Consider the following 23958-nt stretch of genomic DNA (forward strand, 5'->3'; position numbering starts at 1 on the left):
TTGATGATAAAGCAATTGCCCTAAATAATTAATAGTTTCTCGACACATCACGATTCACCATGGTATATATGATTAAAATCTTATGTAGGGACAACAATTTATTGTGTGTTTTCTTGTCACTCAGTTTTCATATTACAAAGACAATTTATGGAGGAGATTCTTGTACTGAAAGCCCCTTCTCCTTATGTTCTTTTAACTTGGTCCAGACTCTTCTCAAGCCAATCCACCTTAAACCCCACATCTTTCAAATATGTCAACGCAATGTCTGCTTCCATCAGATCTTCATTAGAGAACTCCTCAAGTGATTTGGGAAGCATCTCGCTAAGACTGAGCAAGAAGTTCATGCATGCTGTCCTCAGATGTTGGTTCTTTGCACGGAACTCTAGTGCAATGTCTGGATGTCTTTCAAACATCCCTCTCACAGCTTCCACCTGACAGTAAAAGAAAGAAGTCACAAAGCGTTTGACAGAGCACTCTTTGGAGATAAATAAGAAGTTTCCACCATTCTTTAGTTTCTTACTTGTGAAGGAAGAACTTGAAACCCATTGGCATCTATGCTTTCCCTTACTGATGATGAAGTCTTGTCAAGCAAATCTTTAGACTCATCTAACATACCAATAACTTCAAGAGATTCTAGTTCAGCAACAATCTTTAGTTCATCGTTCACCAGGAAGCCACCATCTTTGTCATGGAGTTTGGCAAAGGGGAGCATTCCTGATAAGCCCCATCCTGGAGCTTTCTGATCAAACCAAATACCTGTCTCTGTACAATGTTTCACTCCGTTAGTTAACCAACAACAATTATAACACTGCATGAACTATGCAGTCATGTGACATACTGACACTGACACTAACAAGGGACTCTTTTGACCAACATGAATGAACTAGTGAGCAGATGTTAGTAAAGATTCACCTCTGTGTATGGAGAGCTCATGAGAAAGTTGGTTTACTATAGTAAGGCGAAACTTAACGTATCTTGCCCATCCAGAAGGCAATGATTGACCATCAGTAACAGCGAGAGACACAACCAACGAATCACCACCTTTGTATCCCTTAGGATATGTAAAAACATCCCTGCAAGAAGCAAACGAAAGACAATAATCATACAAAAAAGGAAGTATGGATGATTGACTTCAAGTTAATCTAAATCAAACAAAGACTTGTAGTCTTTACCAATAGAATCCACTGATCAGGACTGGTGCAGAATAAAGCTTGTCAGATGGCAAAGAGGAGAAGTTCTTTATCAACCAAGCAAACTTTCTCTTGTTAAGATTCTCCATTGATGTGATGTGATAAGTTGAATTGAGAACGAAACTGCTGGTACAGGAAGAAGAAGAGAAACCAGACTAGTATAAATACTTTTTTAAAAAAGGGGAGAGAATATGCTTATCTTACAGGTTCAGCGAGAGAGTCTTGTCTTTTAATTCTTTGGGTATAGATGCAGGAATTTCAAGTTACGTGAGCATATGGGAAGAGCCTTAGGTCATCATGAATTGATACTCCACATAACTATGAGTTAACAAAAATGGTCATAGATATGAATATTAAAGAGAATACTTAATCATCAAGCTTTAGTTTCTTCTAGCCCTGATTCTTTTCTTCAAAGAAACCAACATACTCAATTCCACTTTGATATTTGACTTGTACCCCACGCTTCAGTTTAGTCTTTATTGAGAGGAGAAGGAAAAGTGTACTTGAAAGACAAATATGTATTAAAAAGGTGCATACATTACCAATAATAGTTATGAAACCTAGGAGACAACAAACAGAACACAAAATGTCTAAGAACCTGGAGACAACAAACAACATCATCGAACGACAGAGGAGTTTTGGTCTTCATCAACACATATATAGTTTATCTCAGTTTTTGGAGAAAGAAAGCAAAGACAGAGAAGATGCAAGTTAGTCCTAAAAGAAACAACATAAAGGTTTGCGAGGGGGTGAGAGCTTTTTCCTCATTTGCTTCAATCTCTCTCGTTCTGAGAATATCCAACTCAGCCAACTGCTCCAATGATGAAAATCAAAAAAAGTTCAGTAAGAGACTTTTCAAAAAATTAAGAAGAAGTGAAAAAGGAAAAACCACACACCACTCGAAGAGCAACATGACGCGTATTTGTATACTCTTTAGCAGCTTCTTGGCACCGCTCCTTCATTTGCAAATACCATGAAACATCTACATGGAAGAAGTAAGTTTATAAAGAGTTAAAATCAAACAAACAAACATGGTCATAATTGTTATAGAAAAAAAAAAAACAAGTTACTCGATATGAGTTCCCCCACACCTCTTCCAGACGACTCAAGGTTGCTTGCCTTGTTGCCGTATTCAGCAGCACTGTCCAGGAAATATTTCTCAGACTCTGCAATGTTGTGAACCGCCTGAGATGATGAAGGTAAATAAGAGTTAAAAGCTTTGAAATTGTCAAAAAGAAAAAAAAAAAACAGAGAACCGCTAATACCAGGTTTAGCTTGTCTGCTGCTCTCTGAAGAAGAAGCATGATCCTTTTGTGTTCCCGGGACATAGTAACCTGCGGATCAAGAAACCCACAGAGAGAGAGAGAGTTTCTACAACATAGATTTAGGGTTTGTCAATCAGTTTAATGATGCTAAGAAGGCAACGTAATTCGATAGTGGCGACAAACCTAACGGATGCTAATCGAAGCAGCTTTGCTTGGAAATTAGGTCCAGAGCGCTGACTGAGGAACTAAGAAGAAATGGGAGAAACTTAGTTTTGGGGTTTTATTTACTTCTCCCATAACCGGTTCGGTTGGTTTTCCAATTATATAATTTGTACAAATTTATATTCAAGTTTTGACTCCATTTTGGAAGATACATTATTTTAAATTTGAGAACTTTTACACTTTTTAATAAATAAAACTAGAGTTTTGACCCGTGCGCCCGCACTGGTATTTGTTTTTATTTTTATAATTGGATATATTTAGAAAACAAAAGTCTTGATGTTCACATGTAATTTGTCTATCGTATATTCAATTTTAGCGGATTTACTATGTAAAATGATGTATCATTGTAATAGTAGAAAAATTATATTTGTGTATAAACGAAAACATTTTGAGTTTCTTCCTCACTCTTTTAAATATTTATGACATAAATTGTTGAATTCAACCTACATATGTGAGTCAACACAATCGAACTTTTTCAAAGAAAATTTTAGATCATTATAAACTATTAAGAATATTAAAGAGACAGATTATAACACAAGTTACGAACACAACTTGACTGCAGACTTTAAGAATATACCTAAGAACTTTGCAGATTCAAGATCAGAACTTCGTAAAGGAGAAGTTAAGTTTTGTAGAAAAGAAACTTGGTCATGGGTATTACTTTGAAGAGTTTCAAGATATTTGCAGATTCATACATGGAGATATTTAAAATAGGATAGTTTCTTTTAGTTTTATTTTACACAAGTACTCTCCTCTTAGGGTTTCTTTTAGTTTTATTTTACACAAGTACTCTCCTCTTAGGTCTTTGAGCCAAAAAAGACACAACATATAAGACATAAGTGCAGAAATTGATTTTGCATAATGCAACAAAATGAGCTAAGGCTTTTACATTTAGAAGCGGCTTTCCTTTATTTGCCAGAACTGTGAGCTTTTCTAGAAAGAGTTTCCACACAGCTGAGCGAAACTGTTTTATTATTTAATACAAGTTAGATTCCATGGAGAAAATTTATAGAGAGAGATGTCACAGTTACTGGAAATTTGGAAGAGTCCCAGGTGAAGAACCAAGTAAAAAATGGGGGTTCGTTTCCTTCCGTTACAGTGTATATTGGTGCTTCAATTCCCTTGCTAGATTCTTAAGTTGAATGAATCTTAAGTACTTCTCCAATGGCTAAAATTTGTTTGAGGCAATTAGGAATGGTATATATTGTGCGAGTAGGTATATTCAAAAGGAAATCTCAACTAAATTATTCTGAATTGCGTGATTTTCAAGTTTAGTATTAAGATTATACGTATCTTAAAACATTAATACCCGATTGTATATATTTAATATTAGAGCTTATATTTGTAACACTATTTAAATTTTTCTTTCATTTGTTAGTATTAGAAAAGGAACTATTCTATTTTGAATGAAAATTGTCATAATTTTAGTTTACTGTGATAGTATCTATTAACAGGATATTCTTGTTTTTCATTTTCTATACTCGAGGTTATAATAATTAAAAGTATACAATATATTGTGAATTAGGAAAACTTACTCGAATACAAAGATTGACATCTTTAATTCTAGTTAATGTGATAGAAGTAATTTGGCTCACGTTAAGGTAATAAATTAGTTTAAATGTCATATCCCTAACTATATACAGTATGGCAAAACTATGTTTCAGTATGTAATTTATTTTGAAAATATTTTACAGGGAACATGATTCATATTCCACATATGTAATATATGCAAACCGACATGACATTTGATTGTAAGTATAAATATATGAAGTATTTACATAATCAAGAGTTTCATGTTAGTTTTCATGTCAGTGTATAATCTTAAGAATATGGCATGTCAGGTTTTTGAAAATTTGAGGATTGTTTAATCCGAGTGCAATGAGATAATTCAATTTGTGATGAATTAGAATTGTCTCACGTAATGATAATAATGACAATTGTAAATATCATATTAAAAGGAGGCAATTCAGTTGACCAAACAATAGAAATGATGTGGTTTGTTAACGTTGTTAAAGAAGGTGGTATAAGACGTAATAATTGTGTTTGGTTAACTATTTAAATTAAATTTAGGTGATTTGATTTAAATGTTAAACATGGTTTAGATCAGTGGCATAAACTTGTAATTATTAAAGAAAACTCAAGGTTATTTCAAATTTGTACTTCTGTTTTAATTGTTTAGATTATTTCATATATTTTTCGGTTCCTCCGGTTTGGTTGGTTTAGTTTTTGTATTGGCCTTGTACAGTATAATATTAAGAAAATGTTCATACATAATTTCATTATTCGATATTTACATTTTTTTAAAAACTTCAAACCTTTTGGAAATTTATCTTTTTTAGAAAAAAAATCTGTTTAAATACTAGTTTATAATTAGAAATAACTAATATAAGTACACACACTTGTTAAGAAGGAAGACATGCTCAATGACAACATGATCTCTAGCTTTGGAAACAAAGGGGGGAAACTAAGACAGCATAACGCAAAATGTTTTAAGGACATCAAGGCATCAAACAACATCATCGAATGACAGAGGAGTTTTGGTCTCCGCCAACTCTGCCTTCACCTCTGAACACTTTTGCTTCAAGTTTAGTAAATTTTCCTCTGTTTCTTGTAGGATGGCCAAACAAGTCATCTCTTTCTCCTTATTCACTTTAACTTGGTCCAGCTTCATCTCCAACCAATCCAACTTAAATCCTGAATCTTTCAGATACGTCAGTGCAACGTCTGCTTGCACAAGATCCTCACTGGAGAGCTCCTGAAGTGATTGGCACATGGTCTCAATTAAGCATAGAAGAGAGTTCATGCATGCTTTCCTCAGATGTTGGTTCTTTGAATGGAACCCTACAGCAATGTTTGGATGTCTCTCAAAGATACTCCGCACGGTTTCTACCTGCAAGTGGAGACAGCCAAACAAAAAGCATATGAGAGAGCCTCCTTTAGTTATCTGAAATAATAACACCATTATATTAGAGTAAAATAAACAAATGCTCATGTGCTTTTGTAGAATAACAAGAAGCATACACCATTAAAATATTCCTTACTTGTGAAGGAAGAACTTGGAATCCATTGACTTGGAATCCATTGACTTTATTGCTGAAGGTTCCTTCAGCAACACGCGATAAACTGCGGCATACTTTTCATCTATCTTACTCTGAGGTATGGTTGTCTTCTCGAGTTTCTTTGGTATATATAACTTGTCAATAGATTCAAGAACATCAACCTCTGCAAGAATCTTGACTTCATCATTTACTAGGGTTCCACCATCTTTGTTGCGAAGTGATGGAAAGCCAGGAAAGGATACAGAACCCCATTCCATTGTCTCCGAATCAAACCAGTGCGGTCCTTCTGTAACATTTCACCCACTGGTTATTCAATATTTAAATTTTAAGACAGATCTAAACCACTGACACAACACACAAATACCAATCAAGAAAATGAACCAATTAATGAGCGAATGTTGGTAAGAATTACCTTGAATAAGGGATAGGTTTTCCGAAAGTTGATTCACTACAGTTAGGTGATAACTAAAATGTCTTGTACGTCCAGGAAGCAATGATGGATTGTAAGCAATCAACATACGCCAACGCAAGGCTTGATGAGGTTTCTTTCCATGGGGAGTGATTGCTCAGAAGAATCTCAATGTGCATATGAATCTCAAGACAGCATCGATGTCAATGGGTTTCAGGTTCTTCCATCACAGGTTTTAAAAAACGACATAATAGTTTTTTTTTTTTTTTTTTTGGGTAACTCTGGTATCTGGGCAGCTACATTCCCAACTATCCCTCCGTAGGGAGTCTAGCGCCCCAACGGAAGGGATGTTAAATCCGCTGTGGCCAGGGCTCGAACTCGTGATGGCGGGCACCTCAGCCGAGGTTCCTATACCACCAGACCACGAGGCCCGGTTAAAGACATAATAGTTCAAACTCTTTCCCTGTCTTTTTCCAGATCTCTAAGAATACTCTCTCGTATGTTTGTAGGTCAAAATTGTGAGTTGTATTTTTGAGAGGAGAGCAGTAGGGCGCATACAATGCAGTTAAGAAAATACTGAAGTTCTTATTTTCAACTTTGAAGAGAAAACAAGAATGCAAAACGTTTTTGTTACGTTGGGACTAGTTGTTTTGCTTAGGGAACGTGAACTGACCAAGAGTAACTATTGGTGCATGCTAGTTAAATTAATAGTACCAAAGTTTCTTACCATGACACGATTAACCATGTATTACTATTAAATGATCGTATATAGAAACTGGTACTCAGTTATTCTGTGAATATGAAAAGCTTTGGCTCAGTTACTTATTATTTTGCCATCATTAGGAAATAGTGAACGTTAAGATGGACTAAGGGCCTGAATGTAACCGCAACGGTTGCGGAAGTTTGTGGATGCGGATGATTATAATTTTAAGCAGTTTTAAAATTTTTTTACGACTGGTACTGCAGTTAAAAATTGGTGCGTTTGCGGAATACTTATGACTGGTTAACCACCAAATATAACAGCAGTTAAATGATAAATTAATAATATTTATATTTTATATGATTATAAAAATATTAAACATCATAATATTATAATAAATATAAAAAGTATATTTATAAAATTATATTTTTAATTTTTTTAAAATTATAGAAAATATTTTTATTTAAAAAAATTTAGAATATAAATTAAAATATAATAGATATATTTTAGCATTTCTATTATTTCAAATTTAAATTTTTTATTTTTATTATTGTATTATATTGTTTTTTTAAAAAAGAAGAATTTTTTTTTATCTTCTCACAACCGTCCGCAACTGCAAACACTAGTTGTAACCAGCTTTTGAATTTAAGAGGTTTAGAGCGGTTGAAAACGGTTTAGAACGGTTTGAGTGATTGTTGAAAATGCCAATAACCACAACCAACTGCAAAAACTGTATTTGTGGATGATAGAGGAGAAACCATTCATGCCCTAATATTAAACATATCTAGCAAGAGCCACCTGGCTTGACCATGCTACTCAAGTGTCACTATGTTTTCATACGCAAGAGATAATTATCTAAAAATCAAGATTTATAACCATGTTACTTTTCATGCGCAAAGCTCTTTTAAATACATGACCACAATTAACAACTTTCACCATAAGTGCCCAAGACTTTCAAAGAACAGACATAGATAAAATTATCTTATTTTGAAACAAAAAGAGAAAACAAAAGAAGAGGACACAAACAAATGAGTAAGAACTCAGGAGATCAAACAACATCATAGAATGAGAGAGGGGTTCTGGTGGCCGACAACTCTGCCTCTTCCTTTTTGGCCAAAGCATCAAGTTTAGAACATTTTTGCTTCAGTTTCAGTAAACTATCATTCATTTCTCGTAGCCTTACCAAACTAGACTGTTCTTTATCCTTCTTTTCTTTTACGTCATCTAGTATCCACTCCAACCAGTCCACTTCAAAGCCAACATCTTTCAAGTATGTCAGAGCAATGTCTGCATCCTCAAGATCTTCAGTGGAGAGGTCCCGAAGAGATTGGCATAGCGTTTCGATTAAGTTGAGTAGGAAATTCATAGATGTTTTCCTGAGAAGTTGGTTCTTTGAACGGAACCCTACTGCAATGTCTGGGTGTCTCTCAAAAATACAACTCACAATTTTGACCTGCAAGCATACGAGAGAGTATTCTTAGAGATCTGGAAAAAAACAGGGAAAGAGTTTGAACTATTATGTCTTTAACCGGGCCTAGTGGTCTGGTGGTATAGGAACCTCGGCTGAGGTGCCCGCCATCACGAGTTCGAGCCCCGGCCACAGCGGATTTAACATCCCTTCCGTTGGGGCGCTGGACCCCCTACGGGGATAGTTGGGAATGTGACTGTCCAGATACGAGAGTTACCAAAAAAAAAAAAAAAAAAACTATTATGTCTTTTTTTAAAACCTGTGATGGAAGAACCTGAAACCCATTGACATCGATGCTGTCTTGAGATTCATATGCACATTGAGATTCTTCTGAGCAATCATATGTGCCAATAACTTGATGAACTTCTACCTCAGCAACAATCATGAGTTTTCCATCTACTTGAAACTCTTCCTTTTCGTCAAGGAGTTTGGTAAGAGAAACATTAGTTGAAAATCGGAAGCCCAATTTCTTCTGATCAAACCAGAGATGCAAATCTGTAGACAGATATTCATTCCCAATAGTTAAAGTATCATAGCTAAAATATCCTAGAGCAACATAGAACTCCATACAAACGTTGTACATAAAAGCTAACATGACCTCTGTACTATCTGAGGATTTAACAAGAATATGCATGAACTGATATATACATATATAGATTTGAATGAATGTTTAAATTTATTCACCAAAAAACCTTTTATACATCAAGTATATATATAATAAACTGATATATTTATCTAAAAGGTTTACTCTATTATATATAAAACTGACACAACCTGACAAGTGGCGTTCAAAGAAATGGATCAAGTAGTCAGAAGATTCAAGTAAGAATCACCATTTAGTAATGCAAGTTCTCCCGAATATTGTTTTGCTACAGATAGCCGAAGCTTTACGTATCTTCTCCATCCAGAAGGCAATGATTCAGAATTATGAATATTAAGACCCATATACAAAGAGTTAACGTAGTCTTTCGTGGGATCGATAAAAAGAAACCTGAAGAAAAGAAGAGACTAGTCACTAAAACCATGGATAAACGATGTAGATTAACAAGAACATTAGAAATCTTCTATTTTTACCATTTGCAGTCACCAATCAGGATTGGAGCAGAGTAATGGATATCAGTTTGTAAAGTGGAGAAGTCATTTATCAGCCAAGCGAACTTCTTACAAACTTGCTTGGCCATTTCTGTAATAAAAGATTTCTGAAGAAAAGAAAACCCATTTGATGGAGCAACAAAAAGAAAATGTTTTACTATGGACTATTAGAAGTCTTACAAAATTCAAACCACATTCTTAACAGTGTCTAAAAGATCAAGGAGTTTAGGAACCGTTTAATGATTATTCTTCCGAGATGAGCAGAACAAGAGAGACACTGTACTCAGAAAATACAGCACTAGTGCACTACTCTAAATAAATAGACTCAAGAAGACAAAACGTTCAGTGTTGCAGAAGATGAACGAAGACAAAAAAAACACGAAAGAAAGACATGCTTACCTTAGACCATCTCTAATGTATTCCCCTATTTTTACTTCTAAAATAGAGCATTTCTAAAATATAGATGAGTTTTTCTCCAATGTATTTCTCTATTTTTGCCTCTATAAAGAAATATTCTCAAAAGATTATATTTTAATTTTACAAAAGATACATTTTGTTTATAAAAATTAATAACTAACCCTATTTATTTTTAACTTTTAAAATATTTTCATAAACTTATGATTTTTTTTAAACTAAAGTTTTGTTAAAAGACTATTATGTACATAAAAAATGTTATTATACTCCTACAAAAGCTGTATTTCTCTATAAATATAATTATTTTGGTTACAACTATAAAAATTTGAAAGTTAAATGACTATTTTAAAAATAAAAAAATATGACTCTATAATAGAGGAATGTTATTTTTTCCTCTATAAATGGAAGAAAAAATAGCAATCTCTATTTTAGAAGTGGAAATAGAGATGGGATGGAGCACTTTTACTTCTATTATAGCATATAGAGGTGAAAATAGCTAGGGGTTGGAAATGCTCCTAGAGAGTTTCTTAGGAAAATAGACCTACAACAGATATTTATCTACGAAGAGAATGAATGAATCTCGAGTAATGGGCCGCGAATGTAAACAGTCCCAAGTCCCTCGTGACTTGATACTCTTGCCATAACTACAAACTATTCAATGGTAATGATGACTAGTACTATTAAAGAAGTCTACGCAGTCTAGCGACTTTCCGATTGCCACACCCAAAGAAGCGTGCTGTAAGAAACCATCCTCATCGCGGACTCCCAATACGAAATGACTTATTGCTTAAGGAACATAAGTTACTATTGGTAGCGCATGCCAGGTAATACATATCAGCACAACTAAACCATGTATGGATACACTGAATATTCAAAATCGAGCTCCTTCCACTGTGAATTAACAGTTGTCTACGTAAGGAACAAGACACGTCTCCATGACAAAATGGGATGTGTCCATCCATAAATCCATCATAAACATCTGTCAACACACTTCCCCTTCCACCTACGCTACACACTAGCATTACGTAACACACGGTGCGATGTCATATACATATAGTTAGTGGCTAAAGACGAATAATAATATAAAAGAAAAATTAAAAAACGACAAAACATGGAGACTTACGTTGATGCGGTTGGTGTGGACACAGCAGCCACGACAACGACGGAGATGGCGGCGAAGCATAACAAGAAGAAGTTGAAGGTTATGGTTGCGATAGATGAAAGCAAGAATAGCTTCTATGCGTTGGAATGGGCAGTGGAACATCTCAAAGATGTTATGAGCGCCGAACCGGAAACCGATCAAGAAGGCGGTTTACTTACGTTGGTCCATGTTAATCCTTCTGGTGCAACCGGTGAACAAAACAAAACAACGCTTTCTCATTTTTATTTCTTTTATTCACTTTTAGTATTTTAAATTATTGAGGGGTGTTTTGAAAACTCTTAGCTTCGGCGACAGATTCAGTTCCTGAATTAATGAAGAAAGCAGGAGTACAGAGCACCAATTTGTTCACACCGGCGTTGGAGTTGTGTCGTGCCAAAATGGTCGGTGATCTCAGAACATGTGTAGGTCTACATACCCTCACAAAACAATAATATAACATCGTATGGGTTTACATTGGATGAATTGAGAAGACCATCTCGAGTTTTTGGGTTATTGTAGGTGAAGACTGAAACGATGATATTGGAAGGAGATCCAAAGGAGATGATCTGCCAAGCGGTCGAGCAAAATCACGTGGATCTTCTTGTTGTTGGTAGCCGAGGACTTGGCATGATCAAAAGGTTACAACCTTGTATTTTATTTAAATGGGAGACCTTTTTGGTCAACGGTGTTGAACATTTGTTTGATTTGGGGGATATACATGCAGGGCCTTTATAGGGAGTGTGAGTGATTACTGTGTTCAACATGCGCAATGCCCTGTTCTCATTGTGCGACCACCTAAAGAAACCTCGACTAGTAAGTAGTAGTACAATACCAATGAACGTACGGGCAAGTGAGGAAACCACCATATTTGCGACTAGTTACTTTTTTTTTATTTTGTGGGGATGTGACGAATATTTTCTATTTTATCCAGTTTGTATGAACAAAAATAAAAATGCGTCAGGTACACTTTCCTTTTCACTGTAATTGCAATCACAACGACTCGAAACAAATAGTTAACCAAACCAAAGCCGAACTGATTCATGTTTCTTGCATATAGATTCCAAACCGGAAAACCGGTTTGATCGTCTGGTTAAAGAACTTTCTTAGAGAAAAGGGACGTGCTATACAGTTTCTAAATGCAAGTAAAACATGGAACGAGACAGACGAACGTTTCGATAGACGCCAATGTAATACTTTGCTGTTTGGTATGGTGTTAGCCCTGCATGCCACCAAGTTAAATGACTTCTTCGTTAGCATTGACCAAAACTCAAAATATAGAACTCTGGTTCGGACAAGTTTCTACCTGTTGGCTCATTAAGATCTCCACAGCTACGTTTAGATCATCATCCGCGGCAGCAAGTGCAACCTCCACTTGTGTCTGAACCAAACCCAGAGATTTTGAAACATGCATTTTTAGCTATTTGTTATTTTATTGGTATAAAATCAAAGAAACGTACCCTTTCAAAGCCCATGGCAACGAGTTTCTGGATTTGTTCTTCAGAAGCAGCAACACGACCCTTCGTTTAACAGTTCAATGAGAAAAAAAAACTTCTAGATTCCTTGAAAGGGTTCAGCTCTAAGGCGAATATCTAAGCCCTAAAACTAACCTGGGATGGAGGCAGGACTGCTGCATTTGCTATTGGCACCTGTCTGAAAAAGGTTCACAAAAGCAGCTTAGGTTGAAGGAATGATGCATAGTAATCTGATAAGTTTATACATGGTAGAAACTAAATACCTTGCGGCGGGGATTGGCTCTGCTATGCCAATCGCGGTTGCATCAGAAAGGCGGTCAGGAGTGCTATCTTCCAAGAGTCTAGCATGGAGGTTTGGGTCTGTTTCTCCAGCTGGAGGGGTGGGATCACGGGCAGTACCGCTAAGAGTTCTACCTCTTCCCGGAAATCTACTGTCCTCAGACGACTAAATGTGAAGTAGTATGGTTAGATCATACATCCACCAAGTCAAAAGGAATTAGCAGACAAGGTTAGCATGATTGTACCTGATTAGATGCTTCCCTCTGTGGCAGCCATGAAGACAAGGATCTCCAAGCGTTTCCCGTAGAGAAACCACTGTCCAAAGAACACTGTCATTACAATGTTTCCTAGGCAAGTAGTTCAGTTTTTTCGTATGTAGTTAGAGGTTCGCACCTGGATGTTGTGTTTTGTACAGAATAAGTGGGCATGTAGCTGGAAGGATTTCCACCAGTGCACATAATGAATTTGGGTCGCCTTACACAGCTAGCCTGGAAAGGGACATAGAATCCGAATGAGCAACGATTAATTCAAAGAGAGACATGTTTTGCTGCAGGTTCACGAAGCCTGATGTTCGAAAATACTTACCATCCAGGAGGCTGACTCAATGGTGGAGAAGAATGAAGACCCGGGCATCAAGAAATTGAAAAGGCCATAAGAATCTGACACCCAAAGTGGCTAACAAATTAGCTACCATGAAACTTCAGGTTTAGAAAGTCGAAAGGTAAAGAAAAAGGTAAAATATCATACATGCAAATCCAGACAGGATGCCACATAGGTGACCAAGCAATGAAACATTTGTCATGAGAAGCTGGAATGCAATCAACAAGAGCCATGGATATCTGCAAATGGATACAAATTTTACACCATATGTGCAACAAAGAAAGCAAGTGAACATTAACAACCCGACAAGAAAGACAATAAGCTTACAGTTTCGCGGGCACGTTGAAGAGACCAAACACACTGCACAGAAAAAAGAAAAAAAAATATATATATATATATGAGAAGCGTCATGAATACAAAGGATGTGCCAAAAAATTATTAAAATAGCTATAAAAAAGTCTTTACCTCCTAGAGGTGACTCCACTGAGACTCGTCTCTATGACAATCATGGAAAACAAGATCCCAGAGAATCCAATCGCGCACTCATTCATGAGATGGTCATACTGATAGAAAGGATTATATCCCACCAGTGACGCTATAAGAAGATGCAATACGGCATTGGTCGTCGCCAGCAATATTGTGAGGTAAAACAAGCGGACGGATCCCATGATTCTCTCCAGCTCGGATCCCATAGGAACCAAGGCCATCATGTTGAACATAACATGAAGCATCGATCCATGGAATAGAATGGCCGTGTAAAACCTATAAACTGCACAACAGGTAACAAGAAAAACAAGCAGGAGTTTACAAGACAAATACATCAACAGCAAGATGTAAAATCTTTAGTGACAAAAAGAAAATCAACAAACTTGATAATGTGTTTCAAGAAGATAAGACTTAACAGTATGAGAATATACCTTGGAAACGCGATAGAATTGCAGAGGGCAAGAAGCAGACTTCGTAGAAAGTATCGTATCCAGTTAAGAGGCTTATGAGGTAAATGATTCCACAAACTACAACCACTGAAGAGGTGAGGAAAGGTATTGCATTCCACCATTGTGAAACTCTGGTTTGAACCCCAGCCTAGAAGAAAATAAGAATCCACAACAAATCACAAACGAGTACTATATAAGACCCATACTAGGTGATAGCTTATAACTAAACCTTTGTCCGAATCTCTACCTGGCTAGAGATAGAAACCTATCTATTAGACCCCTTTAATCAATTTCAGATATCTTTCAATATTCTGATTGGTCCCGTTAATAGTATAATACCCAGAACACAAAGAACTACTGAAACGGAGGTTGCTCTACTTATAAACCCCTACTACATCAAAAGATTCGCCACAAAGCTATGATGATTCGAACCATAAACTAGTTAATTCTCCTGAAAGAACAACCAATTGTGTGGATTTCAGCTATCAGCCGTAGCTTCTCGGCGATTTGTGATGAAGATCAAAGAAAATAGTTGAGTAGAAGAGGGAATTAAGCAGATCTAACCTCGGTAACAATGTTCGGCCTCATCTTCAAAGTCGCAACGAATCAATCCTCTTCTCTGCTGATTATGTGGATTTGAATTTCGACGACGACCATGTAGTAAGCTTCACTTCTCCCCCCTTTCTCTCCCACCGTAAAGACTCTTACTCGAGATCTTAACTTCTTCGCCCGGTTTATTATTTCCGTCTTGATTAAAGTTTCGCGAACCGGGTCTAACCGGACCGAACCAGATTTTTTCTTTTCTTTTTTTGTCCATTTTCATTATTCGAAATGATAAAAAGGTTGGGAACATCATGGAGATGAGAGGTAAGATTAAAACTCTTGCCATTTACGCAAAGATTCTAAAATCCAAATACAATCGACCTCTTCTGTTTTGTATACTAATGATTGGATCATCGATCTCTTTGTGAATCAACTTCAACTTACAAGCATCCTAACTTTTTTTTATAATGTAATAAAATATCAATAACCAAAAAACACTTTCATATCTCAACAACTGAGCTTTAACCAAAACAGCAAAACTGTTGGATAAGACCAATCAGACATGAAAACCAGCATTTGCAACAACAAGACACATAATAGAGAACGATTAAACAGTGATAACTCCAAGAACAGTTGAGAAATGAGATGGCCATTGGTGGAAGACATGATGAGCGTTCTCCGCCACCGAACCTTACTACTCCCTATGGGGTTGATACACCTGAGAACCAACTCACAGCTAGCTGTCTTCTTCTTCTTCCAAGCCCCCTAGTCTGGTACCTGGATCATAACTTACAAACAGCCTAAACTCGTTTCCAAGTTTGCTAGAGTGATGAGGCTTAAACACGCAAGGCCGAACACCCAATAGCTCAGCCGCCCTATCTCTCTGCACATCTCCTGCCAAAGAGGTAATACCAATATGTCTCAGCTAAATGTTAACAAAACATAAAAAGCCTCCAAAACCGACTAGAGAAAAACACAAGTCATTGTACCTGTGAGAAGAAGTAACAAAGAATCCACTGGACTCGCCAGAAACGAAACCGTTTGAGCAACTCTTTCCAGACATTCCTTACTCTGCCAACCATAACCAAATCAAGATCACTAAATCTGCTTATTAGAAAAGTTAACAACTTGAAGAAACTTTTACCAAGTAAGGAGGATCAGCAACGATTATATGAAAGCAATGTTTAAGCCCCAACGGCAACTCTTCAGGCTCGTTGTAATCATAAAAGGTGAATTCACTTCCATATCTCTCAAACCTCATATCATACTCCAACAACTGCACCTGGAGACTCGGATCCTTCTTCTGACTCACCACAAACAAAAATAATCGGTTTCAATACAAATTCAAGGTCTTTCTTAATCAAGAACTGATGTATTGTATTACCTTGAGATACACGTAAAGAGTAGGGCAAGCGATGCAAGCGACTCTGCAGGTTGAGAATCTTCTGGAGAGAGTGACCACTTCTTCAGCTACAGTCTCTGCGGTTTCAGGTTCGTACCAGAACTGGCTGAGTCTCCAGTCTTCTGTGACTAGCTCCACTTTGTTGGAATCATCTCCTCCGTCGAGGGAAGAAGGTGGCGGCGTGCTCGCGGCGGTTTTGTTCTGGTCGGCTAGAAACTCCTGGAGCGCCGCCAGTGCTTGAGAGCTCAACACTAATGGATCGTCGTCTTCTACATCTCTGTCTAGTTGAGCGGAAACGCAGCCGTTTGGTTTCCTGAGCTCATCTTCTCCGTCCATTTTTGGGTTTCAGGGTCGGAGTAAGTCGACTACAAGGAGATGACTTAAACGGACACGGCTAGGGTTCTTGTTCTGTTCTGCTTGCGTTTATACAGATATTTCATAAATAGCCCCCAATCGTTTAAACATTTCTTAAGAAGTCCATGAACTTTGGTTTCGTTTAAATGCACAAATTTTTTTAAAAAAAAGTCAATTGTCAACCACGCTTATAGCAGATTAAAAACACATGAATTATATACTTTGATCGTACAAAAAAATAGAGTTTATGTCATGTTTTCGTATAAAAACAAATTTACATAAATTCTAAAATTTATTAAAATCGACTTTTATGAAAAATTCATTCAAATTTGTAAGTATATCTCTTTAATATGAAAATATGGTGATTCTTTATAATTTATCTGAGAAATTTAATTAATTTCTGTATTTTGTTTTCCTAAACAATCATTGTATCTTTACAAAATTAGTAAAAGTTGGTTGAATTGGATTATAATAAGTCTGGGGTCAAACTGAAAAGCTAAATAGTTTTATAATTCCAAAATATTACCAATTAACGCCGTCAATGTAACTGGACGGGTTACAAAAACTGTGTCGTTTAGAAAAAAAACAGAGGACCCAACCAAAAAAATAGAAGCTGGAAGGAAAAAACAGAGGAACTTATTTTATCCCTTCCAATGGAACACATTCGTATCGATAGATTGACGACGTTTCATGAGAATCTCATAATCAAAAATGGCCGCCATTGTCGTTCTCCCTTACGTTCCCATCAAATCCTAAAAAACAACCTCCCTTTCAAGAGTTTTTGTAGTCTTTTAGTGTAGTTCGGTTAAGAGCTCTGAAATATCCGGTTTATTATCTTATTTATGATGTAAACTAGTTGGTTATTCTTGGTTTAGTTTTGTTGCAAATTGTATAAAGTCCGGTTGTAACAAACTTTATCATTAATATAATTTCAGATTTCTCATTAATGATAAAGTTTGTTACAACCGGACTTTATACAATATGCAACAAAACTAAACCAAGAATAACCAACTGGTTTACATCATAAATAAGATAATAAACCGGACATTCCAGAGCCCTTAACCGAACTACACTAAAAGCCCCCCCCCCCCCTCAAGATGGAAGTATGAAGATGTTATTAATTCCCATCTTGTGAATGAGATCTCGGAAAGGTGCTGGATGTAAGGCTTTCGTCAATGTATCAGCCAGTTGATTGCCAGTCTTCACATACATGGTCTTAGGAAACCCACTCTCAATCGCTTCACGCGTCTTGTAGCAATCCAATTCTATCCACTCAGTTCTCTTGTGGAAGACAGAATTGTTCGCAATGTAGATAGCAGAAGTATTATCACAGTAGAGATAGGCTGGAGGATGAAAGGGAACCTGAAACTCAAGTAGTAACCGAGCAAGCCAAATCATCTCCTTCGTAGCCAACACCATTGCTCGAAACTTTGCTTCAGCTGTGCTACAGGAAACTGTATCATGTTTCTTAGAACGCCATGAGACTAGCGAATCACCAACAAACATATAAATGCCACTGACTGATCTTCTCGTATCCTTACATGCTGCCCAATCAGCATCAGAAAACCCACGTAGATCAAACTTGTTGTCTGCAGGGTAGAACAATCCTTGACCAACCGTGCCCTTCAAGTAACGTAACACTTTATGTGCTGCATTAAGGTGAATATCAGTAGGAGCATGCGAGAACTGGCACAAGGTATTGACAGCATAAGAGATGTCAGGTCGAGTTGTGTGAAGATACATCAATCGTCCAATCAACTTCCTATAGGAGGAAGAGTCTTGTAAAGGAACACCTTCTTCAACGGATAACTTGATACTAGGATCCATCGGCACAAAAGAAGGTTTGCAACCGAGGAAACCTGTTGTATCTAGTAACTCCAAGATATACTTCCTTTGACAAACTGAAATCCCTTTCGTAGACCTTGCAATCTCCAAGCCTAGAAAGTATCTAGCTGGTCCAAGATCACGAAGTTTGAAACGTGACTGCAACCCTTCAATAAATCTTCTAATCATCTCATCACTGTTACTCAGGACTAGAATATCATCCACATACACCAACACTCCCATAATAACACCCTCCTTGTATCTCATGAAAAGAGTATGATCAGAATGAGACTTCGAAAAACCCATACCGGTCAATGTAGAAGAGAGTTTCAAGAACCACTGTCGGGACGCTTGCTTCAACCCATAAATGGACTTATGAAATTTACATACTGCATTCTTGGGAAGCACTTCACCCGTTTATCTTCATACCCTGGTGGTATTTTCATGTAAATCTCCTCCGTGAGATCACCATTCAAGAAAGCATTCGAGATGTCCAACTGATGCACTGACCAATTCATCTTCGAGGCGAGCAAGAGGAGAATACGAACAGAAGTATGCTTAGCAACAGGTGAGAACGTTTCTTCATAATCCAACCCTTCCTGTTGCGTATAGCCCTTTGCAACTAAACGAGATTTCGGTCTCTCAATAGTGCCATCAGCGTTGTATTTGATTGTGTTCACCCATTTACAACCAATCGCTTTCTTATCAGGAGGAAGAGTAGTGATACTCCATGTATGAGTTCTTGTCATCGCACCAATTTCCAATCCCATCGAGTCAATCCAAACCTTATGTCCCTTGGTCTCTGAATATGTTCTTGGAACAAAATCTTTGGTAATGATATTAATGAAGGCACGAAAAGGCTCAGATAATAGAGAATAAGAAACATAGTTCAACATTGGGAATGGTGTGGTGGAGGTAGTATTATAACAATGAAAGTCCTGCAGGTGTTTTGGGGTTTTCTTTTGTCTGTGAGGCTTTGATTCGAAAGGAACCAAAGGCTCAGAAGATGATGCATCAGAATGTGGATGCACATCAGAAGATGTAGTTCCAGAGGGAACTTCATCAGGGTTTGCAGGTGAATGAAAATGAGGAAAAAAATCTTTAGCCATGTCTTTGATGTTAGACGATGCTAAAGAGAAAATATCCTCATGAAAAAAGACATGTCTTGAGACAGAAACGGCGTGTGTCTCTATATCTAATAGCTTATATCCCTTGTACCCAGTAGGATATCTTAAGAAAATGCATGCTCTAGCTCTCGGTTCAAACTTGTTTCTACCTTTGGGAGATGTAGAACATTATCATAAGCAACCAAAACTCTTTAACGAGTGGTAATCAGGAACTTTACTAGTAAGCTTTTCATAAGGAGACTTATTTTCTAGGACTGGAGTAGGAAGCCTATTTTGATGAGAAAGACAGCCGTCATGACACAGTCACCCCAAAACTCTAATGGAACATTGGATTGAAATAAGAGCGCCCTAGCTACATTCAATATGTGTTGATGCTTTCTCTCTACCACAGAGTTTTGTTGAGGTGTTTCAGAACAAGAATGATATGCAATGATGTCTTTTTCAAGAAACAAATCAGCAAATTTCAATTCACATGCATTATCAAACCTAAGAGATTGAACTTTCGTCTTAAATTGATTCTCAACCATAGCAATGAATCCAGGAAAAACATGTAACACATCATATTTATTTTTCAACAAGTATATTCAAGTAGCTCTACCATGATCATCTACAATTGTCAAGAAATATCTACAACCATCAATAGTCGGAACTGGGAATAGACCCCATGTATCAATGTGAACAAGTTCAAAGGATGAAGCGCATATGTTCTTTCGAGATTTAAAAGGTAAGTGTTTTTGTTTAGCAAGAAGACAGATATGACAAACATGAGTATCTTGTTTTTCATTCTTTAAAGCTTTAAAACACAACATATCCGATAGAACATTAATTTTTGAATCAGATGGATGACTCAATCTATTATGCCAAGTCTTACAATCAATTCAAAAACTAGAACAAACTGGTGGGAAACGGTCCAATGGAAACAGCCCAAGCCCAACATTTCGCATATACCACAACAATATGGACCACTTGTACATGCTACATAGGTAAGGAAACTGTTTATGTGAAAAATCATATGCTGGGCTTTCAATCTGGCTCTGATACCATATTAGTGATGGGCTTAACTCATACCCAAAAACTAGCTCACGAGTGGAAGATTGCCCATACACATATATGTTGCCCAACATCATTAACGATGTGGGACTCTATTATACTCTTTCTCCTCTTTTCATGATTCCTTTTTGGCTATGTTCTTCTCTTCCATTAAAGTACACCTCTTTTTCCGTCTCATGGGCTCTATTTCCTTGACCCAATTTGTTTTCTTTCTCCAGTTTAGTTAATTGTACTTTTGGGTCAATGTTACGTGCATGAACTATTTTATTGATGGTTAGAAAAACGCAATGCATGGAAACTTTACAAACAAGATAGTGAAATTTCTCAGTAATGATATTTGAATATCTGACATTTTCAGGGGTGTAGCGAGAATCTTTTTTTTTTTTTTAACAACACGAGAAACTATTGACTGTAATTTCAAGTGAAAATGGGTTTGTACTCGTGACAATTTCTATGAATCTCGATTTTCTTTTGGCTTGTTTTAGCTGATGGGTAAAGGCTTCTCAAAAGACTTTTTTGTCCCTTAGGTGGGTAAGAGCTTGTCAAAAGACGAGAAAGCTAGGAAGTTGGCTTTGCAACACTGGCTTGAGGCAGTAAGAATATTCTTGTACCATTTGTCTTTTTGTTGTGTGGCTGTAATTTTTGTGTAAAGCCAGGTGTGATCTTAATTTCCCTAGCTTAACAGATTGATCTTCGACATCGCTATGGCCACAATATGCAATTCTATTATCATGCTTGGCTCCACTGTGACAGTAACCAACCCGTTTTCTATTGGTAGATTTGCTATTCAACAATCAAAAAGTGTGACAGTTATCAGGAGTACATACATTTTACGAGCTAACATAGGCTTGACATACAAGGAAAAGAATTGAACCATGAAAGATGTCCAAGATCAAAACTATACCAACAAAGCATCAAGTATCTTGGTCCGGTGAGTTATACTATGCTTAGTAGACCGATTATATATGCTCCTGACCAATGTTTTATTGTTTCTTAAGAACAGACTGAAAGAGAGGCATATGAAGTTGTGATTGAGAACAGCAAACTAATCTATAAGCAAAGTGGGATAGCTCTGGACACAAAAGAAGGTCCTCCAGATGCAAAGCGTTTTTTTGTCCTAAGCGTGTCTAAGATCATGTATACAAACATTAACAAGGTTCCATTTCAAAACTTTCAAAACCAAAGATTCCCACGGTAGATCAGGATGATGGTGAAGAAGAATCTGAAACTCCAGAAGAAGGAGAAGATAATGAAACGTATAGACTCACACACAAAGGAATGAAATCTTACCGGTTAGCTGAGGGAGGCTACACTCGAGATGAAGTACTGGTGCTGCGCCTAGTTTAGGGTTCTTGAACAAGCTCAGCTATCTCTAAGAGCTTCAAGCTTTTCAAACCCATCTCCTTTTGGCCCGGTTAGATCACGAGGAACAAATCTTGGGAAAAGTCCTTTGGTTCAAGAACTTGAGAGTCTTTGGTCTATATATGAAGCAAATGCTCATGTAATGAAGTGATTAAGCTTGAATATTTTTTTGTTATGTAGTGTGCAGAAACTAAAGGCTTGAATGAAGAATGATCTTATTATGTGTGTGCCTTGTTCTACAAGTCACCTTTTCATTATTATCCTTTTCCATATTTTTGTCGTGTAGTTATTTTTTAATCAATTACGAAATCATATAAAGTAGAGGACATCATGTCCCTTTAATGAATTTTACTCTTCAGCTGAATTTTAATTGTCCGTAGAAAATGCTAATAAAAATATATCAAACCAAACCAAAAGCTGCGTTTAAAATTAAAACGACTGGTTGCCCAAAAAAAAACGACTGAAGTTACCAACAGGTCCTTAAATATCTAGAAAAACCTAACCCTAAAACCGTGTTCTTTATTAAGCGTTGGCTGCATCAACTCTTACAATTGGTGCAGTTCTCAAACTAGTTTTTTCTCCAGGTGAGTTCCTCACATTCTTGTTCTGTCTTGCTTCTTGAACCCTTTGATTTGCCTTCAGAATGTTTTTGTCTTGAAGATATACATATATATTATTCACTCTTGCTTATTAGATTGTGCTTATGTTATGGAAGATTCAGACATATGCAGATCCACTTTTATTTTCTTGTGTGTGTTTGAATGCATTGATGTATTTCAAATAAGATTGGTGTATTAGTTGCTTCCATATTTGAATCAATGCTAATGTCAAAGAGTTTGTATAAAAACTGAGAAAATTTTCTATTGTTCATCGGTTTTATGACAAAAATATATGTATTTTGCTGGAGTTAATTTGTTTCATATCTGTAATCTTCATTTGATCATGCTTCTCGTTTAATGGCCATTTTTTCCACATCATCGTTTCAATAGTATTATGCAAGCCAATTGTGCCGAGTCACGTTTATAAGCTTGGAATCAATGAAAGTATTCTGAGTTGTTCTAAATCTGAAGTTGGTTGATGAGTTGATCCAAATTTTGGAAATTGAGTGATGAATAAGGTTTTTTTTTTGTGTTTCAAAAAAAAAGAATAAGGGTGTTAGTAGTTAGTTTTATCTTTTTCATTTTCATTGCTTCTTTTTAATGTGATTCTTGTTTTTGAATGTCTTATGAGGAATGTAGATTCTCCTTGCTTCCACTGCCTAACATTTACCTCTCCCCCTAAGAAAGATGTTGAATTCGAAGTTATTTGCTAAGGTTTCCCTCAAACCTTGTATACTTTTCGATAACTTAGTCTATTGGCTTACCCGTTTGGTTTTACTTACTTTCATTGTGTTACATTGTTCACCAGCCTGGAAGTGAAAGTGAAAATGGAAGTAGCACCGAGGAAGAGTTAGATGAGGTTCAAGATACCAATACTGCTGGTGGTGCATCTCGTTATCTTCCAGGTGGCAGTGACACTGATGACGGTGATCTCCCTAAACGTGTTGTTCAGCCAGGCAAAGACAAGCGTTTTGAGGAGATGGTCCATACCGCTGAGCAGATGAAGCATGCAATGAATATCAATAATTGGGTTAGTCTACTAGAAAACTTTGACAAGATCAACAAGCAGCTGGAGAAAGTTATGAGGATTAAAGAGGCTGTGAAGGCTCCAGTATTGTACATCAAAACCCTTGTCATGTTGGAAGACTTCTTAAATGAAACTACTCTGGAAGCAAAGAATGAGATGAGCCACAGTAACTCCAAGGCTTTGAACTCAATGAGACAGAGGTTGAAGTGTTGGAATGAAAATTTTTATAAAGATGGAGAAAGTGTTTAAGTGTTTGAAGAGAAAAAAAGCTTTGTGAAGAAGAAAGTTTTTATAATTTAGAAGATGATTCTTATTACTTAGATGATTCTTACAAACTTGGATGCTTCTTGATGATACAAAATGAGAAGAGAGTGGAGGTATTTATAGCCTCCAAAGTACAAAATATCTTACATATTTTAATCTT

At 36.7% G+C, this 23958-nt stretch overlaps 8 protein-coding genes across 10 annotated transcripts; 2 read left to right on the top strand and 6 right to left on the bottom strand.

Moving 5' to 3' along the window:
• Positions 1 to 35: 35 nt before the first annotated feature.
• Positions 36 to 1333, bottom strand: LOC106368267 (MATH domain and coiled-coil domain-containing protein At3g58340-like). 2 transcript variants are annotated; one of them, XM_048764779.1, is made up of 4 exons: positions 1173 to 1333; positions 913 to 1073; positions 521 to 756; positions 36 to 431 (listed from the first exon to the last, which is right to left on the bottom strand). In XM_048764779.1, exons 1-4 carry the CDS (start codon positions 1277 to 1279, stop codon positions 183 to 185), a joined length of 753 nt encoding a protein of 250 aa, XP_048620736.1. In that variant the 5' UTR covers positions 1280 to 1333; the 3' UTR covers positions 36 to 182. The 2 variants fall into 2 exon arrangements, with proteins under 2 accessions (XP_048620736.1, XP_013663638.1); XM_013808184.3 differs by having other exon boundaries at positions 521 to 762.
• A 355-nt stretch (positions 1334 to 1688) lies between these two features.
• LOC111197858 lies at positions 1689 to 6329 on the bottom strand. Its single transcript, XM_022712198.2, has 4 exons — positions 2456 to 6329; positions 2282 to 2375; positions 2087 to 2172; positions 1689 to 2001 (listed from the first exon to the last, which is right to left on the bottom strand). Exons 1-4 carry the CDS (start codon positions 2516 to 2518, stop codon positions 1855 to 1857), a joined length of 390 nt encoding a protein of 129 aa, XP_022567919.1. The 5' UTR covers positions 2519 to 6329; the 3' UTR covers positions 1689 to 1854.
• LOC125592015 (MATH domain and coiled-coil domain-containing protein At3g58410-like) lies at positions 5184 to 5993 on the bottom strand. Its single transcript, XM_048766986.1, has 2 exons — positions 5802 to 5993; positions 5184 to 5567 (listed from the first exon to the last, which is right to left on the bottom strand). Exons 1-2 carry the CDS (start codon positions 5991 to 5993, stop codon positions 5184 to 5186), a joined length of 576 nt encoding a protein of 191 aa, XP_048622943.1.
• A 1384-nt stretch (positions 6330 to 7713) lies between the features above and the next one.
• LOC106363595 (MATH domain and coiled-coil domain-containing protein At3g58410-like) lies at positions 7714 to 10598 on the bottom strand. Its single transcript, XM_048766987.1, has 4 exons — positions 9388 to 10598; positions 9147 to 9304; positions 8573 to 8922; positions 7714 to 8298 (listed from the first exon to the last, which is right to left on the bottom strand). The coding sequence occupies exons 1-4, from the start codon at positions 9492 to 9494 to the stop codon at positions 7894 to 7896; spliced, it is 1020 nt and encodes a 339-aa protein (XP_048622944.1). The 5' UTR covers positions 9495 to 10598; the 3' UTR covers positions 7714 to 7893.
• Positions 10599 to 10827: 229 nt separating this feature from the next.
• Positions 10828 to 11937, top strand: LOC106368269 (universal stress protein YxiE-like). 2 transcript variants are annotated; one of them, XM_013808185.3, is made up of 4 exons: positions 10828 to 11171; positions 11264 to 11382; positions 11480 to 11598; positions 11685 to 11937. In XM_013808185.3, exons 1-4 carry the CDS (start codon positions 10931 to 10933, stop codon positions 11779 to 11781), a joined length of 576 nt encoding a protein of 191 aa, XP_013663639.1. In that variant the 5' UTR covers positions 10828 to 10930; the 3' UTR covers positions 11782 to 11937. The 2 variants fall into 2 exon arrangements, with proteins under 2 accessions (XP_013663639.1, XP_013663640.1); XM_013808186.3 differs by having other exon boundaries at positions 10879 to 11171; positions 11276 to 11382.
• Positions 11914 to 14984, bottom strand: LOC106368266 (rhomboid-like protein 15). The gene is made up of 13 exons (XM_013808183.3): positions 14811 to 14984; positions 14229 to 14394; positions 13777 to 14080; positions 13639 to 13671; positions 13459 to 13550; positions 13297 to 13370; positions 13105 to 13199; positions 12957 to 13026; positions 12696 to 12877; positions 12568 to 12610; positions 12418 to 12477; positions 12264 to 12338; positions 11914 to 12179 (listed from the first exon to the last, which is right to left on the bottom strand). Exons 1-13 carry the CDS (start codon positions 14832 to 14834, stop codon positions 12174 to 12176), a joined length of 1224 nt encoding a protein of 407 aa, XP_013663637.1. The 5' UTR covers positions 14835 to 14984; the 3' UTR covers positions 11914 to 12173.
• A 289-nt stretch (positions 14985 to 15273) lies between these two features.
• LOC106368271 (EEF1A lysine methyltransferase 1-like) lies at positions 15274 to 16655 on the bottom strand. The gene is made up of 4 exons (XM_013808190.3): positions 16174 to 16655; positions 15934 to 16092; positions 15779 to 15860; positions 15274 to 15683 (listed from the first exon to the last, which is right to left on the bottom strand). The coding sequence occupies exons 1-4, from the start codon at positions 16525 to 16527 to the stop codon at positions 15526 to 15528; spliced, it is 753 nt and encodes a 250-aa protein (XP_013663644.1). The 5' UTR covers positions 16528 to 16655; the 3' UTR covers positions 15274 to 15525.
• A 4178-nt stretch (positions 16656 to 20833) lies between these two features.
• Positions 20834 to 23429, top strand: LOC125592016 (IQ domain-containing protein IQM6-like). Its single transcript, XM_048766988.1, has 6 exons — positions 20834 to 20860; positions 21074 to 21139; positions 21232 to 21320; positions 21393 to 21477; positions 21550 to 23221; positions 23316 to 23429. Exons 1-5 carry the CDS (start codon positions 20834 to 20836, stop codon positions 21742 to 21744), a joined length of 462 nt encoding a protein of 153 aa, XP_048622945.1. The 3' UTR covers positions 21745 to 23221; positions 23316 to 23429.
• The last annotated feature ends 529 nt before the right edge of the window (positions 23430 to 23958 follow it).

This window comes from Brassica napus, chromosome C8 (assembly GCF_020379485.1).
Source record: "Brassica napus cultivar Da-Ae chromosome C8, Da-Ae, whole genome shotgun sequence".
Lineage (NCBI taxonomy): Eukaryota > Viridiplantae > Streptophyta > Magnoliopsida > Brassicales > Brassicaceae > Brassica > Brassica napus.